This window comes from Peromyscus californicus, unplaced genomic scaffold (assembly GCF_007827085.1).
Source record: "Peromyscus californicus insignis strain IS unplaced genomic scaffold, ASM782708v3 Scaffold_9__1_contigs__length_137607984, whole genome shotgun sequence".
Lineage (NCBI taxonomy): Eukaryota > Metazoa > Chordata > Mammalia > Rodentia > Cricetidae > Peromyscus > Peromyscus californicus.
This window is the reverse complement of record NW_026294617.1, coordinates 87,293,942-87,308,615: the sequence shown is the minus strand read 5'-3', so window position 1 is coordinate 87,308,615 and position 14,674 is coordinate 87,293,942. Positions and strand designations below refer to the sequence as shown.

The following is a 14,674-nucleotide window of genomic DNA, read 5'->3' as shown; positions in this document are numbered from 1 at the left end:
TTTGCAGGCACCTGTACTCATGTGTATATAACCCTACACACACACACACACACACATACACACACAGAACTAAAAGTAGAATAAAATCTTAAAAAACAAATGAATAAAAATATGAACTCCCAAACACATTAATAAAATAAGTACTAACACAAATAACAGTCATCTGGAGAGATTAACTATATCTTATCTTAGACTTGGAAAGCATAAAGGCAACTTTTCATAAGAAGTGATAACAGGACATACCATCACTATTCTTGTCCAAACTTTTAAATGCTAACTTCATTTTCTTCTCATGATCTTTCAGGTATTTCATAAATTCTTCAAAATCCAGCTTCCCATCTTTGTTGACATCGCCAGCAATGAAAATTTTCTACAGAAAAAGAGAGAAAGAGAGAGAGAATTTATCGTTGGCATGGGCTAAAGTACTGAACTAATTGTGTACAAGCTTCCAGTTTGGGCCAGATGTATTAGTATCCATTACGGCATAGCTTTGCAACCTTTCCTGTGGTTAAGATTCTCAGAGTTTCACAAGCAGTGGATGGTGCCAGTTTGATCATTACAGGAAGACTAGGGCTTCTCTTTTAATTGTCTTGTAATTCCCTCTGTGGGAATAAAGACACGAACCAGGGCCATCTCTCCCGAGCTTGCTGCCGTCTTCATCTGTGTTTTATATAGACCCCAAGATGGGGCGGAGCACAGGAAGCTTTGCGGTGTGAAGGGAGAGGTTTGGCATGTGAAGGGGTGGGCACAGGCCGGCTAGCCAGGAGCAGAGGGTCCAGGGTGGTTGTATGGAGAGGCATAACTGTCTTTCGTTAATCCCAAAGTGAAAATGGAAATCAAAATTAGGAGAACTGTCAGTGTGATTCATCAAGTCCTGGCCATTTGGGGAGGGGCTTTTACAGGAGCTACTGTGCAACTTCCTGGGCTGTCTCTAGAGACATCAACTGTCTCCCTCCAAGCCTGTCAGTTGTAAGGACCAGGTTTCCTGGCTGTATGTGCTGAATCAATGTCTATTTTTATTTATGGCCCTGCCATTATCTGTTTGTATATTCAGTCCCTCCTACTTATAGAATAACAAAAGAAAATTATTGCTTCAAATTTACTATTTTTCATAATAAAAAGGGTATCTTTTGCACCTCACACTATAAATGTACATTTCTCTTTTAAAAAGTTAATTGAATTCCCAGTCCATATGAGTGAAATTCCTTCTACAGACATAAGAGAACCCACACATTTGAACTTCTTAGATGTGACCTTTTCCTGAGGGAAAAGTCCAAGAGTTATTTTAAAATAGAATGTTCCATGTGGTTGGTGCAGAGCCCGGGGGAATGACTCTCCCTTAGTTTTGATAAGTGAATGCTCACCCATAATGAATGGATCTGCAAAGCCTCACACCTTTTGCCAAAAAGTTTTGCAGGAAAATAAAATGTTGAAAAGGAATAAGTGGGTTTCAAAGAACTTAACTTGTTTATGGCAAAATCCAGGTTTCCTTCTGAAAGGCTAATTGGTATCAAATAAGCAAATATACATCATGTTTTGAAAGAAGAGGGACCAGGGTCCCAACATCCACCTCCATATGGGAGATTTCCAACTCTTGAAGTTCCCACCCTTAAGATACACCTCTTAGAAGTTGCAGCACTACCCCCAATAGAATCACTGGCTGAGTGCCAAGTCATTAAAAGGAACACCTTTGAGAAACATTTATCCCAACCACAGCAAAAGACAAAGCAATCACAATGTAGTGCTTGCCATATAGAATCAGCTTTAAAGACAACTGGTTGACCAATGGAAAGCTTAAAGACTCCAAAAGTCTGCACAGTTAATAGGATGATGACGACTCTTAGGAAATTCACCCCCTTAGGAACAGAAACAAAACATAATTGTTCCCAGCCACCACTGAGCCCCCAAATACATGTGGACTTAATGTTCCGGTTCTCTAAACCCATGACACATCTTGGGCCCATACGCTGTGGTGGTTTGAACAAGGATGACCTCCATTGGCTCATATATTTGAATGCTTGGTCCACACTGTTTGGGAAGGATTAGGAGGTGTGGCCCTGTTGGAGGTGCATCACTGAGAGTGGGCTTTGAGGTTTCAAGAGCTTATACAATTCCCAGCTAATTCTCTCCCCCTGCCTCCAACTTGTGGATAAGATGTAAACTCTCAGCTACTTCTCCAGTTCCTGGCTATCTGCCTGCTGCCCTGCTCCCCACCATAATGGCCATGGTTTCACACTCTCAAACTGTAAGCAAGGCCCCGATTCAATGCTTCTATAAGTTGCCTTAGTGTCTCTTCACAGCAGTAGAAAAGTAACTAAGACGTGCCAAAGCTACTAATCTAGGCCTCTGGTGACATGTGAGAACACTGAACAGGTTGACCCCCTAAAACAGAACCTTAGCCAACAGCAAAAGCAATCAGAAGTGGGAAATTTGATTATAGCCACAAGGAAAACTGAAAAATATTCTTGAGGACATTAGCTATGAGGATGACCTTGAACTTCTAATCACCCTGCTTCTACATCTTCTGTGCTGGGATTAGAGGCCTGCACCACCACAGCAGTATATACAATACGATACGATACGATACGATACGATACGATACGATACGATACGATACGATACGATACTATACGATACTATACGGTATTGGTGACCCACCACAGCAGTATATACAATACGACACGATACGATACGATACGATACGATACGATACGATACGATACGATACGATACGATACGATACGATACGATACGATACGATACGATACGATACGATACTATACGGTATTGGTGACCTAATCGAGCACTCTACCTGCTACCTACATCCCTAGTCCCTGGATTATTCTTAACAAACATAAGCAGTGCTAAACCAGCAGCATCTCAAAGGACCCAGGTCAAGTTCGGGAATGTGTGAATTTGGCTTCATTCTGCTTCAGGAAGCCTCTCTAGAGGTCCTGGCCCGGACATCAATCTGAGCTTCGTGAAGCCCACCTGGTCATCCTCCAGAGATTGCTTGACCCCTAAATCCTCCAGGCCTTCCTGAAATTCAAAGATGTCCAAAGCTCCATCTTCATCATGGTCCAGATACCAAAAAAGGTCTTCATAGAGGGAATCCATCTGCAATGTCTCCTGCGGCCAGCGTGACCCCTGCTATGACCCTCTGAGTCCCCCCAGGGGCAGAAGTCCCCAGGATAGGACAAAGAAGATGTCTGTTCAAGATGAGAGAGAGGGGCCAAAGGCAAAGCATCTGCTGGGGTTACCGCACTGGAAGGAGAGAGCTTCATTCTAACCGTCCTGGGAGTGCAGGGGCCACGTGCAGGCCAAGAACCACTGAGCTACTCCTGGAGAGGGATTCGGCCCCTAAGACCGCTGGCTGGAGACCCTGCCTCCACGCTAAGTTCAACAGCAGCCAAGACAGAACCAGCCATGCCCCGCCACAACTTCCAGAGACCCCAGCACAAGACTGTCTAACAAGGAAGTTTGTGTTTCGTCTTGTTTTGTTTTATAAAAACGCGAGAGTAGAGCGGAACTGGGCTACTGCTCTGTACTCCGCTAACAGGAGTAGAGGTCACCTGACCACTTTGGGAGACTGTGTGTGGTTTGTGGCTTGTTATTGTTTTCTGGGATGCTGGGGAAGGAATATGTTGGAAACACGTGCACGTGCTAGAAAATCTCTAATCGCTCCACCACGGAGCTTCGGGTTCGGTCTAAGCAGAGCGTTTTGTCAATAGGCAGATTGCACCTGCCCAGGAATCCTCTTTTTAGGGGTGAACCGCACCAGACAGGCCGTCATAAAGACTGAAAACAAAGAGAAAATAGCCCGTGTGGACCTTTTCTTCTGTGTTCCCTCCATCTCCACCTCCCACCCCGGTTTTTTTATCTTTTATTTTCACCGACTATCCATAGTCACTCTGGGGGCAAAACTGCTCCATCCGAACCCCTCTTGAGAGGCACCCAGAGGATAATCCCCAAATGACCAGACGTTAAGGCAGCTAGACTCCAACGAGAATGCAGGAGAGACTATTATTAGTATCTGTGGCTTTTTAATGCTCACCCTCCAGAAGCATGGGAAGCCCTGAACCCCTTATTCATGTACCTGTGGCCCCTCGTGCAGCTTCCACACAAGTGTGGAAGTGCCGTTCCACAGGAAAACTCCCTGCTTTTACATGACTTACTTTTCAAACTGAATCATTTTAAAAATGAAAAAAGGAAGTTGAATGTCGCCCAGTGAGAGGGCCCACGCCTGACGTTTGAGGGTCAGATAGAAGGCTCCTGAATGCGAGGCCAGCCTGAGCTAAAGCATGATGAAATCTTCGCTCAAAAATAAATGAATAAATAAACATTTTAATTAGACACTAAAATTCATAAAGAGAATTCAATTCTGCCATTCCCCATTAGCTTTGGCTCTATATGTCTCATCACAGTGAGTGCTGAGAGCAAGACAAAGGCCATCACAAATCCTAGACAGACTCCCTCGAGGAGAAAGTTGCACCACAGTTAAACACAGGCACTGCCGTAAACTGCAATAGACACTTTCCCAAGAGCTGTTGAGCAGCTCACAGAAAAGGTTGTTTCACAAAACCTGTTTGTGGCCCAGTCGTGAATGAATTATCCCACAAAAGAGGATTTTATTTTACTTTTTTAGATGTCTTTATTTTATGTGTATGAGTGTTTTGCCTGCTTGTGCATTTATATGCATTTCATGTGTGCTGGTGCTGCAGAAGGTCAGTAAAGGGCACCGAGGCCCTGGAACTGGAGTTACGGATGGTTGTGAGCCATGATGGTCTGAGGAACAGGGGACAGTGTTTTGTCACTATTAATTCCCACAAATTCTCATTTTTCCACTTTTAATGTAATTGTGTTCTCCTCTGCCCTCACCCATCTCTCCTTCTGCACCCTCTTTCTAGCTTTTTGTTTTGTTTTTAAGTCAAAGATTATACTGGAACATTTTAAAAGATAGCCCCAAAATGTGGGTATTATCTGAAATACTCTGATGAAAATAAGACACAGTTAGGACACTGGAGATGGAGGAAATAATCTGAAATTTAATGTTTGGACACAGAAGTCATAAGTAACACAATACTGAAGAAGAGTCGAGGAACTTAGGTGGAAGTCTGTTCGTACACTTATGCTTAGAAGACTTTGAAACAGTACAGCATCCTCTGCTTCTGAAATCTGGACTTACAAATAAGGCAATACAAAATAGTAAAGGGAAGTATGCCCAGGGTGAATTTCCATTTTGGGGTTCTTTCTTTGGTCCACACTTATTTTGTGGCAATATTATATGAGTATATGGAAGAGAGAGAGGGTATGGGGCTGGAGGGAATCAGGTGTTCCTGAACCCAGGTTCATGGTAACAATTTAAATAAATGTGCTCAGTTAGCTTGAGAAGTTCCAGGCAGTTTTAAGACTAAGCTGTTTGCTATAATGTCATAGGCAGAGCTCCTACGGTGACTTTCTTAGGATACACTAGATTCATAGAAGCCTGGGACCTTTGAAGCTGAGAAGATTGCTGTATGGACAAAACGTTTGGATCACTCGGCTTCTGTGCGGCTGTTAATTTACCTTATGTACGGGTATCCAGAAGTAGGGCTTTCCTGAGTAATTAGTTCCTAAGAGTGGAGCCCTCATGAATGGGATCAGTGCCCTTATAAGAGCCAGTAGACCTCACTTGCCTCTTCCACCATATGAAGATGGCTCATAGACAGAACTTCAAATAAAAGCACATGTGAATGGCTATAGGCTTATGGAAAGGTACCTTTAAGATACACCCTAGCACATGGCTCAGTGCTTTGTGTAGAAGTATCTATCCTGTGTTTGGATCCCCAACGTCATGTAGAAAGCTAGGCATGGTGGCATGCTTCTGTAATACCGGCACTGGAAATTCAGAAATAGGAAGATTGCAGGGTCTCGGTGCCTGGCCAGTGTAGTCAAGTGATGAGCTCTAGGTTCCGTTAGAGCCCTACAAAAGAGAAGGTGAGGCACAGTAGAGGGAGGCAGCCGACACTGACCTCTGGCCTCCATACACACTTGCAGAAGTGTGCACACGTGCACACACATCTTCACACATATTAAAAGATGTGGTGTCACATGTACTAGATGACAAACCTCTTGAGGACTCAATGTCAAGAACTTTTCATTTTTTCTTTAAAAAAAGGACATTTTATGTTTTCATAATCACAGATGGAATAGAATTGAATGCAAAACAGCAGTTTAGCAATGTTTATTGCTTTGCTTTAATTTTTTTCAGGTTTTAACTCCATTTAGAAAATTACAATTTTTCTCTGAACAATGGAGATGTTAGGTTAATGTCCCCCCTTGTTGTGATGCTGGGGATCTAACCCAAGCCTTCACACACACACACACACACACACACACACACACACACACACACACACACACACACACAATACAAATGTTGGCCTACTGAGCTTCAGCTCCAGACTCCACTAATATCTCAACTATCTGAAACTTGATAATAGAGGTGCATTTTAGGGCATCATGGCAGGGAGGTTATGGAATAAGAAAAACAAGGGAATTCTAGCAACATTCTCATCAAATGTTCTAATATGTACAAAATCAGTATCTTGTGTGTTTTCCCCCCAGTTTATATTCTAAAAGCTAACGTTACCTTTTCTTTGTGGAAGTAAAACTTCTGAGAGAGGAAAACAAACAGAGAGAGAGACTCCTTTATAAGGTCTACTACGGTCTTCTCCTGGGGAGCATTCCAAGCCTAGTCAGTTCCCGTCCCAAATTCCCAACAGTCTGTGTCCCCTGACTTTGCCACAGCAAGTCTGTTTATCTTTTTATTTTACTTTCTCTGCCTCGAATTTCTCCCATTCTTCCTGATAAATTACCATGATTGTTGAATGAAGCATCTCCTCACTCTTACCCTAATCAATTCAGATTTATTTATAATTATTTTTCTACTTATTACACATGTAGATAAATAAGCTTCCATGGAGCAACATTCCGTAAAATGCTACTTAACCTCTCTTGTCCACTCTGAGTTCAAAAATCTTACCTTTTATACAGTGAAGCGGAGATGACTGATTGGGTTCATGAAAATGTCAAAAGGATTTGCTGGCAAAGATTGAATGAAGTTCACTGTGAAATATGGATCATTATCTATCATACATTAGCTTAGTCATGGTATATTACAAGCTATGGAATCAGACCAGAGTTAAATGCTTTGACCAGTTGCTAGATTCAGGGTCATAGTCAAGTCACTGAATTCCTAGAAAGTTCAAATATAAAGTGGAAATGATTAGAAATCATCCCAAACCCTAGTACAAAGGTTTTTATTTAGTCGGTGTTGTTGAACAGTGTAAGACAAAGATCACTAAGCTGGGGTGCAGCAGTGAACAAGCCCAAGAGTCATGAGCCATCGTGGTATCTCTAAAACTCTTGCTATGTGTTAGTTGGTTAAATACATAAAAATCAACAAGCAAAGAACGAATAGGGCAATTTCGAAAAGTGAAAAGAGATTCTTGGTAAAATACTTGCATATTATAACATGACGCTATCAACCTTGTGGTTTAGTCTTCCCTATCAATCTTGAAAATGCTGTCAGCTGGCTTTCCTGACTATCTTGGTCATGACTTTGGTCTTTTCTGTGTGGTCACACGGGTACCTCTTATAGAGGTGTATTCTCTACCCAAATACGTCAGTTGTGACTCTGAATTCTCTACAGTACACAAAGAAGGCCTGTTCCCCACAGCCAACAAAACCTTCTTTGGTGGGGCTGGAGAGATGCTTCAGCAGCTAGGAGCACTCATTGCTTTTGTAGGGCACTGAGGTCCATATCCTAATAACTCTGAGTCCTAGGAGAACTTACATGAATTTTCTCTCTTAACATCAAAGTAAGGGGCTCAAGGAACATCATGAGAGCAGGGGCACAGAGAATGTAAGAGCCAGAGGTGGGGGGGCATGCTGTGAAATGCCATCGCCCAGACATGAAGTGTCTGTGGAACACGTGAACTTGCAGCAGCTGTGGTTACCTGCACAAGGTCTGTGTAATAACAAGCCAGTTAAAAATACCAGTGTGGAGTGGGAGCTGTTCCCGAGGCTCCACCCCTGGCTGAGGAGCCATTGACAGCTGCTGGGGGAGGCAGAATCACTTTTTAGCCGGGCGTTGGTGGCGCTCGCCGGGCGTTGGTGGCGCACGCCTTTAATCCCAGCACTTGGGAGGCAGAGGCAGGTGGATCTCTGTGAGTTCGAGGCCAGCCTGGTCTCCAAAGCGAGTTCCAGGAAAGGCACAAAGCTACACAGAGAAACCCTGTCTCGAAAACACCAAAAAAAAAAAAAAAAAAAAAAGAATCACTTTTCGTTAGGGGGTGGCCACAGGAAGGCTGCCCAGGCCAGTGGATGACCACACACCCATTCACATATGGGCTGCATTCATTAGTTAACTAAACAAAAGAGGGCTTGGAGCTGAAAGGCAAATATGCTTGGGAGGGGGCTGAGGGAAGGTGGAGGTGGATATGATTAAGATGACTTGTATCCATGTATGAAATTTTCAATGAATAAATTTTAAAAAGAGAAAACGAAGGTCATAGCATCAAAAATGTAGCACAGCAATTTCACAACTGGCTGGCTCTTAATTTTGACTCAGGATTGCCTGCCATAAAGTCCTTTCTCTTCCCTCAGTAATTTTGGAATACTTACCAATGCTTAACTACTGTGTACTTTAAGCCTACTTTCCACATTCTACTCAGATATTTGTTGTATCCAAAGCTGGAAAAAAAAACTGGAGCCTGGAGCTGGCAAGATGGCTCAGCTGGTATAGGGGCTTGCGGTCAATCCTAATGACCTGAGTTCAATCCCCAAAGAGAGCACTGACTCCTTTAAGTTGTCTTCTGAGCTCCACAAATGCACCATGGTATAAAGGTATGTGGGCACATATAATAAGTAAATGTGAGCAATAGTATAAAATCTAAAAAGCTTAAAGATATTTGCTCTCTTCTAAGTGCTAAATTTATTGTAAAAAGCTTGAAAATAAGAAGAAGAGGTAAAATTAAGTGAAAATCTAGGGATTTCCCTTCAAGGTAAATATTTGTTTTAGGGACAAACTACTGTCGTGAAACTTGAAGAGTTCCATAGTTCTCACCCCTGTGTACTCTGATAGACCATCTCCTCAGTTCTTGACAGTACACCAACACTTGACTATGCTTTAGTCAATATCTCTTGACTGAGTCATCAGATTGAAGTATTTTATTAGCTTGTTTCCCAGATATGATGATGAACTTCAAATGCCAGTTTGATTAGTATATAAAGGATGTGCATGTAACCAATAACAACATTTCTGGGTGTGTCTGTGAGTAATTTTGGAAGAGATTAGCATTAGGATCAGTAGACTGTGTGGAAGGGCATATGCCAATCCACTGAACAGAACAAAAAATTAAAAGTATGAAGGAGACTAAAAGGCACTTCTCTTTCAGGATGGGAACATTTATAAAAACTGGTATCCTAAGTGGAAGGAATTGGAAATGCACAGACTGTGGATCAGCAGCGAAAACAATGTTTCTTCAAAGCAATCTACAGCTCAGTTAATATGTGCAATCCTTGGACTTCACAATTTCCATTTTTCAAAGTGTATCCTATGATAATGAAAATGTGGTACATATGTAACACCATGGAATACTGTTCAGGGACATCTGTTAAGGGAAGTGAAATCATGGATTTTGCAGGTAAATGGAGAGACCAAGAAATAATCATATTGAGTGAGGTAACGCAGACCCAGAAAGGCAAGCATCCATGTTTTCTCTCGTTGGGGGCTCCTGCCTCCAAATCTGCAGATATGAGTACATAGCCTGGAGCAACGTCAAAAACTAGGAGAGTGAAACAGGGTCGTTGCTGGGATAGGGGTGTTGGGGAGCAATAGAGGGGGATAGCAGTGTACCAGTGATCTGATCCGGGAAAGGGGGGCTCTTCAGGTGGAGGAGGGAAGCAAACACAGAAGAAGGAGGGAAGGGGGTAAAGGGAATGGTAGGACACAAAAGTGATCTCATGGGGACTTGCGGAAGGGGCTTTTAGGAGGTGGGAAGAGGGACGTGGGTAAAGTAAGAGTAAGGATGTCTGAAAAAGCTGTAAGTAATCATGCCATTAACTATTTGCCTAAAACTAATTCTAATACCTGTAATTCTGTATATAAATATGCATTTATAGTTTGGGGGTGGTGTTTTTGTTTTTGGTTTATTGTTGGTGTTCTGTTTTGTTTTGTTTTTTGTTTGTTTTTAGAGACAGGGTTTCTCTGTATAACAACCCTAGCTGTTCTGGAACTCGACTTGTAAATCAGGATGGCCATGAGCTCACAGAGATCGGCATTTAACAGTTTTAACAAACTTTTCTTGTCTGGGATGACAATGCTCCCTCCAAAAACCAAAGACCTCCTAAGCAGACATGAGAAGCCTTCTTTAGAGTTGTTGGCCAGCGATGTCCAAGAGACTCCCCCCAAATTACAGCCTATTGCTACTGCCCTTGGTTGCTGAAGACACCATACACTGCAGAAACAGGGCCCAGAGGTCCCTGAGCTGGAACTGTTCAGAGAGCCTCCTCTCCGAGGATTAGGGTACATGGTACCAGAAGATGCCACTCAAGCTTCCAGAGGAGGGAAGCAACCAAGAGCTGAATCTAGCTGTAACACCTATGAAGCACAACACCCAGAATGGCACAGTAATCCTAGGGGGCATTAGTGGCATGCATACCTTGGTGGTAACCAACAGCTCTCTCATTGGATTTAAGATCCTCTCAAAAAGAGAGAAACCATGTCTGGGACAGGAAACCCGGCTTTCTACTCAGTGCTAGTGAAGTCATCGATATTGCAGGAGAATCTACAACCACTAATTTACTAAACCGGCATAATCCTTAGGGACAGGCTTACACTGACAGATAGGTGTCGTGTTCACCCCTCATTAAGGAGACTTCTCCTTGCAACAGACAGAGACCACTACAGAAAACCACAAACAGTCAAAATGCAGCGTTGTGGAGCCCAGACCCAATGGATACATCTCCAATACACTCCCACACTTAAGGTTCAGGAAACACTGTAGAAGACGGGGAGGAAAGATTGTAAGTGCCAGGGAGTTTGCTATGAGGTTGTGTTTCCTAATAATGTCAGAAATGACATCCATAAAATCTCACCAAAATCTCATCCATAAAGTCAAAATGACTGTCCAAATAGAAGCTGAAAAAGGATAATAGACATGCCAAAGTGAAAGGAGAAAAGCCCATGAGGCCTCAGCCCTACCCTGGGACCTACAGGTAAATAAGGAGTGCTAAAATTAGGAGAAATGTCTTCTCCAAGGAAGAGCACACAATACCAAATGGTCAGCCCTGAAAACATGCGTACAAGTAGCATTATACAGACTGAGCAGGTTATATTTCAGCATATCTATGTGTGTGTGTGTGTGTGTGTGTGTGTGTGTGTGTGTGTGTGTGTGTGTGTGTGTGTACATATATTCAATAACATTGTGGAAAGAGGCCCTAAGTTTGGAGGAAAGCAAGGAGGAGTGTATGGGAGAGTCTGAAGGGAGGAAAGGGAAGGAAGACATGTTGTAATTACGTAAGTTTTTTAAAAATGTACCTTATGAAGATACCTGGACCAAATGAGACAAAAAATGAAAGCAAAGGGATTCTAGTGTAATTTTATTTGACACAATTTTGAAACTGTCAATAAGCTAAATGGCAGAGTATTGGCCATCTATTATAAAGACATGAAGTAGTGTATCATACAGTCATTAAAATGCTGCGAAGTAGTACCTGACAACCTCTTTGGTCTCAAGATCCTTTCAGAATCTTGAAAATTACTGAGGACTCCAGGAAGTTTTTGTGTATTGTAGGGATCATGGCCCATTCAGGGTGGGATTATTTGCCTTCCAAGGACCCTGCATAGGGGACATGACTGACTGACATCGTCTGGCCTCCAGCCATGGTACCTTTGCATATACTGCAAAGACATCCTGTCCCCGGGCCACTTGTCCCCAACACAAGTGTCCTCTCATTCGCTTGTCAGTACCATTTGGCTAATTCCCTGTCAGCCTGTCCTAGACGGTCTAGGAATTCCTGTGTTGAAGGCAGCTCTTCTTCAAAGCCCACACCTCCGTGAATGAGGAGGGAAAGCTGAAGCCTGGTTACCTAAGGATCCCTGAGTGTTTGAGCACAAAACAACCAGAGCTGCCATACTCCAGCCACAGGAGAAGGAGCCTTGGGAAATGAAGAGAAGGAAAAAGAAGGAAAACCTTCCCAGCATGTGTCTAGGCGTGAAGGGGTGGCGTTCACTGCATGTGTGAGGAGAAACGGCCTGAAGTGGAAACAGACAGGTTATGGATGTCCAGATCACAGTTAATAAGGCATACAAGTTGGCCCGTGGCTAAGGAATCCCCCTGCCAATCACATACCACATGTTTATCTGATTTTCCCCAGCCTGTGTTTGGCTAGCTGGTCCTACTTATGCTGAAAACAGAAACACTAACAACTGAGGCCTCCAGGACAGCACAGAGGGGAAGGCACTTGCCCCCAAGGCCTGAGTTCCATCCTGGAGTTCACTTGGAAAGAGGAAAGAAGTGACTTGGTGAGTTACCCTCCATATGAGCTCCACATACATGCGATGGTTCTCACGAAAGCACATGTGCACGCACACACAAGTAAATAAACAAGGGTATAAAAAAAGTAACACAACTGATTTAAAGTTCAGTTTTTTTATTTTTTTTTAATTAATAAAGGACAGGTCACTGCCACGTCAGTGTATTTCAGATGCTAGCCCTAACCTTTTGACATCACTTTGATCCAATGAGTGAGACAGAATTGTTAATCCTGAGTGCTGGTCTTTTTGGAGGGCGCAATGATTAAATAAGCAATACCACTCGAGACTCATAAAGGCAGTGATGCGTGAGGTTAGGAAGCCACAAACAGCAGTTCACAGTCAGCCCATCTCTGGAAGGTGGTCCAGGAGGACACACCACAGAGGTGAAGGTTATTCAAAATAAAAATAGCTTCCCCTTAATTATAAAAATAATGTGCATTTATTCTCCTAAACTGAAATACTACAAATGTTGTAAAGAAAAAAATTAGAAAATGAATCCCTTCTCATTGAGGAGTAACTATTACTAACCCTTTGCAGAAGAATGCATTAATCTGGGACTAGCTTGATCAGGCCAGGCATGACCACTGGTAGTGACACTATACTCTGAACAAAATATAATTTATATATATGCACAAAATATATATGTTTATTAGTGATAAACCTGAGCTGCCCTGCTATATATGCTTATATATACATAATTTTTACCTAATTTATTTTATATATAATACATTTTGAAAAACTCGACTTTTTCTCCTGATTCTGAGTGGTTGTTACTGTGGGGTGACAGTAACAATTGTTACTGTTTTGGGAGTTTTGTTGTTGCTGTTTGTTTCCATTCATTTGACCCAAGTAAGAAGAGGACAGAGCCCAAGCTGACCTGTAACTTGTGGCAATTCTCCTGCCTCGGCTTCCAGAGTTCTGGGATTATAGGGCTGCACAATCATGCCTGGCTACTCCCTCTCTTTTTAAAATCTCACCAGATGCTTTGTCTACTTTTATTCATATTTTCAAAAAACAAAAACATTTAGGAAATTTAAAGCACTCTTAAAACGATGCATGAGTCAAAGAAGCCGTGCCAGTGATTAGAAAACACGAGGAAGAGAATAATACAAACAATACCCAGCATACCTGTGAGATGCAGCTGTGGAGAGCCTAAGAGATGCTATCACTCAAAATTAGTAAGTCAGGCCTCTGATTCAAGAAATAGGAGGAAATGAGTCAACCCAGAGTGAGTAGAACAGACACACTCAGCAAAAGTACCCAAAGTTGGTTCTTTCAGAGTGTGTATTAATAAGCAAAACTATGGCCAGAGTGAAAAAATGGAATTAGCAGAGACCAGAAATGAGACACGTAATGATTCTTTGGGCAAAATGGGTCGCTTCCAAAACACGTTGTAACTTACTAAGAGGACATAGTAAAGTGAAGAGCCTCTATTAAGGACATTGACACTGAAAGAGAAGTTTTAAATATAGATACAGAACAGTTGGTAGCCCTCGCAGTAACTCAAGCACGTTCCTCCTGGGACAGGAAAGCCAGTGCCCTCTTGCACAGCAGCGGGCTGGACAAGTTCCAGATCCCGTGTCCCCACCCTGCCAAGGGGCCTGGATGTCAGGGGCACAATTTACATGACTCAGAGGAAGTACAACTGTTTTACAACAGGTCAACCCTCCAGATCAATATGTGCACTTAGGGCACTAACTTAGAAAGTCATAAAAACGGAATGTGGCCTTTCCCACTCAGCCAGCGGCTGGGAGCACGGCTGGTTTTAACCCATTTTTGAAACAATAAACTCTAGTAGTTGTAACAAAGTTGCTTCCAGGAGTTATAAAGTATCTCCTTCACCTAACTTGAGACCTACAAAAGTCTGACAGCTGAACCATGCAGGGTTTGCAATGGACAGGGAAGGAAAGAGCTAAGAAGCAGAGATGTTCTCAAAACGAAAGCGTTGACAGTTTTAAGTGTGCAACACTAATTTATCTGGAAAAATACCCGCCGCCTTCCAGATCCAACTCTCAGGAGCTCTTTCAGCCCGCTGGCGGGCATAGTTCCGCCTCCTTGCCTGGCCTCAGGCCACCGCCCTCTGGGTACCTG

The 14,674-nt window shown here is 42.8% G+C and overlaps 1 protein-coding gene across 24 annotated transcripts in view; it reads right to left on the bottom strand.

The window, feature by feature from the left end:
* Positions 1 to 14,674, bottom strand: part of Slc25a24 (solute carrier family 25 member 24) — a 102,650-nt gene that overhangs the window by 28,081 nt on the left and 59,895 nt on the right. For 23 of the 24 annotated variants that reach the window (XM_052731741.1, XM_052731755.1, XM_052731742.1 and 20 more), the window contains one exon: positions 244 to 370. In XM_052731741.1, coding sequence (XP_052587701.1) covers positions 244 to 370 — 127 coding nt within the window. Of the gene's footprint in view, positions 1 to 243; positions 371 to 14,674 lie in introns of those variants that run through there. The other variant, XM_052731767.1, reaches the window with a different exon arrangement.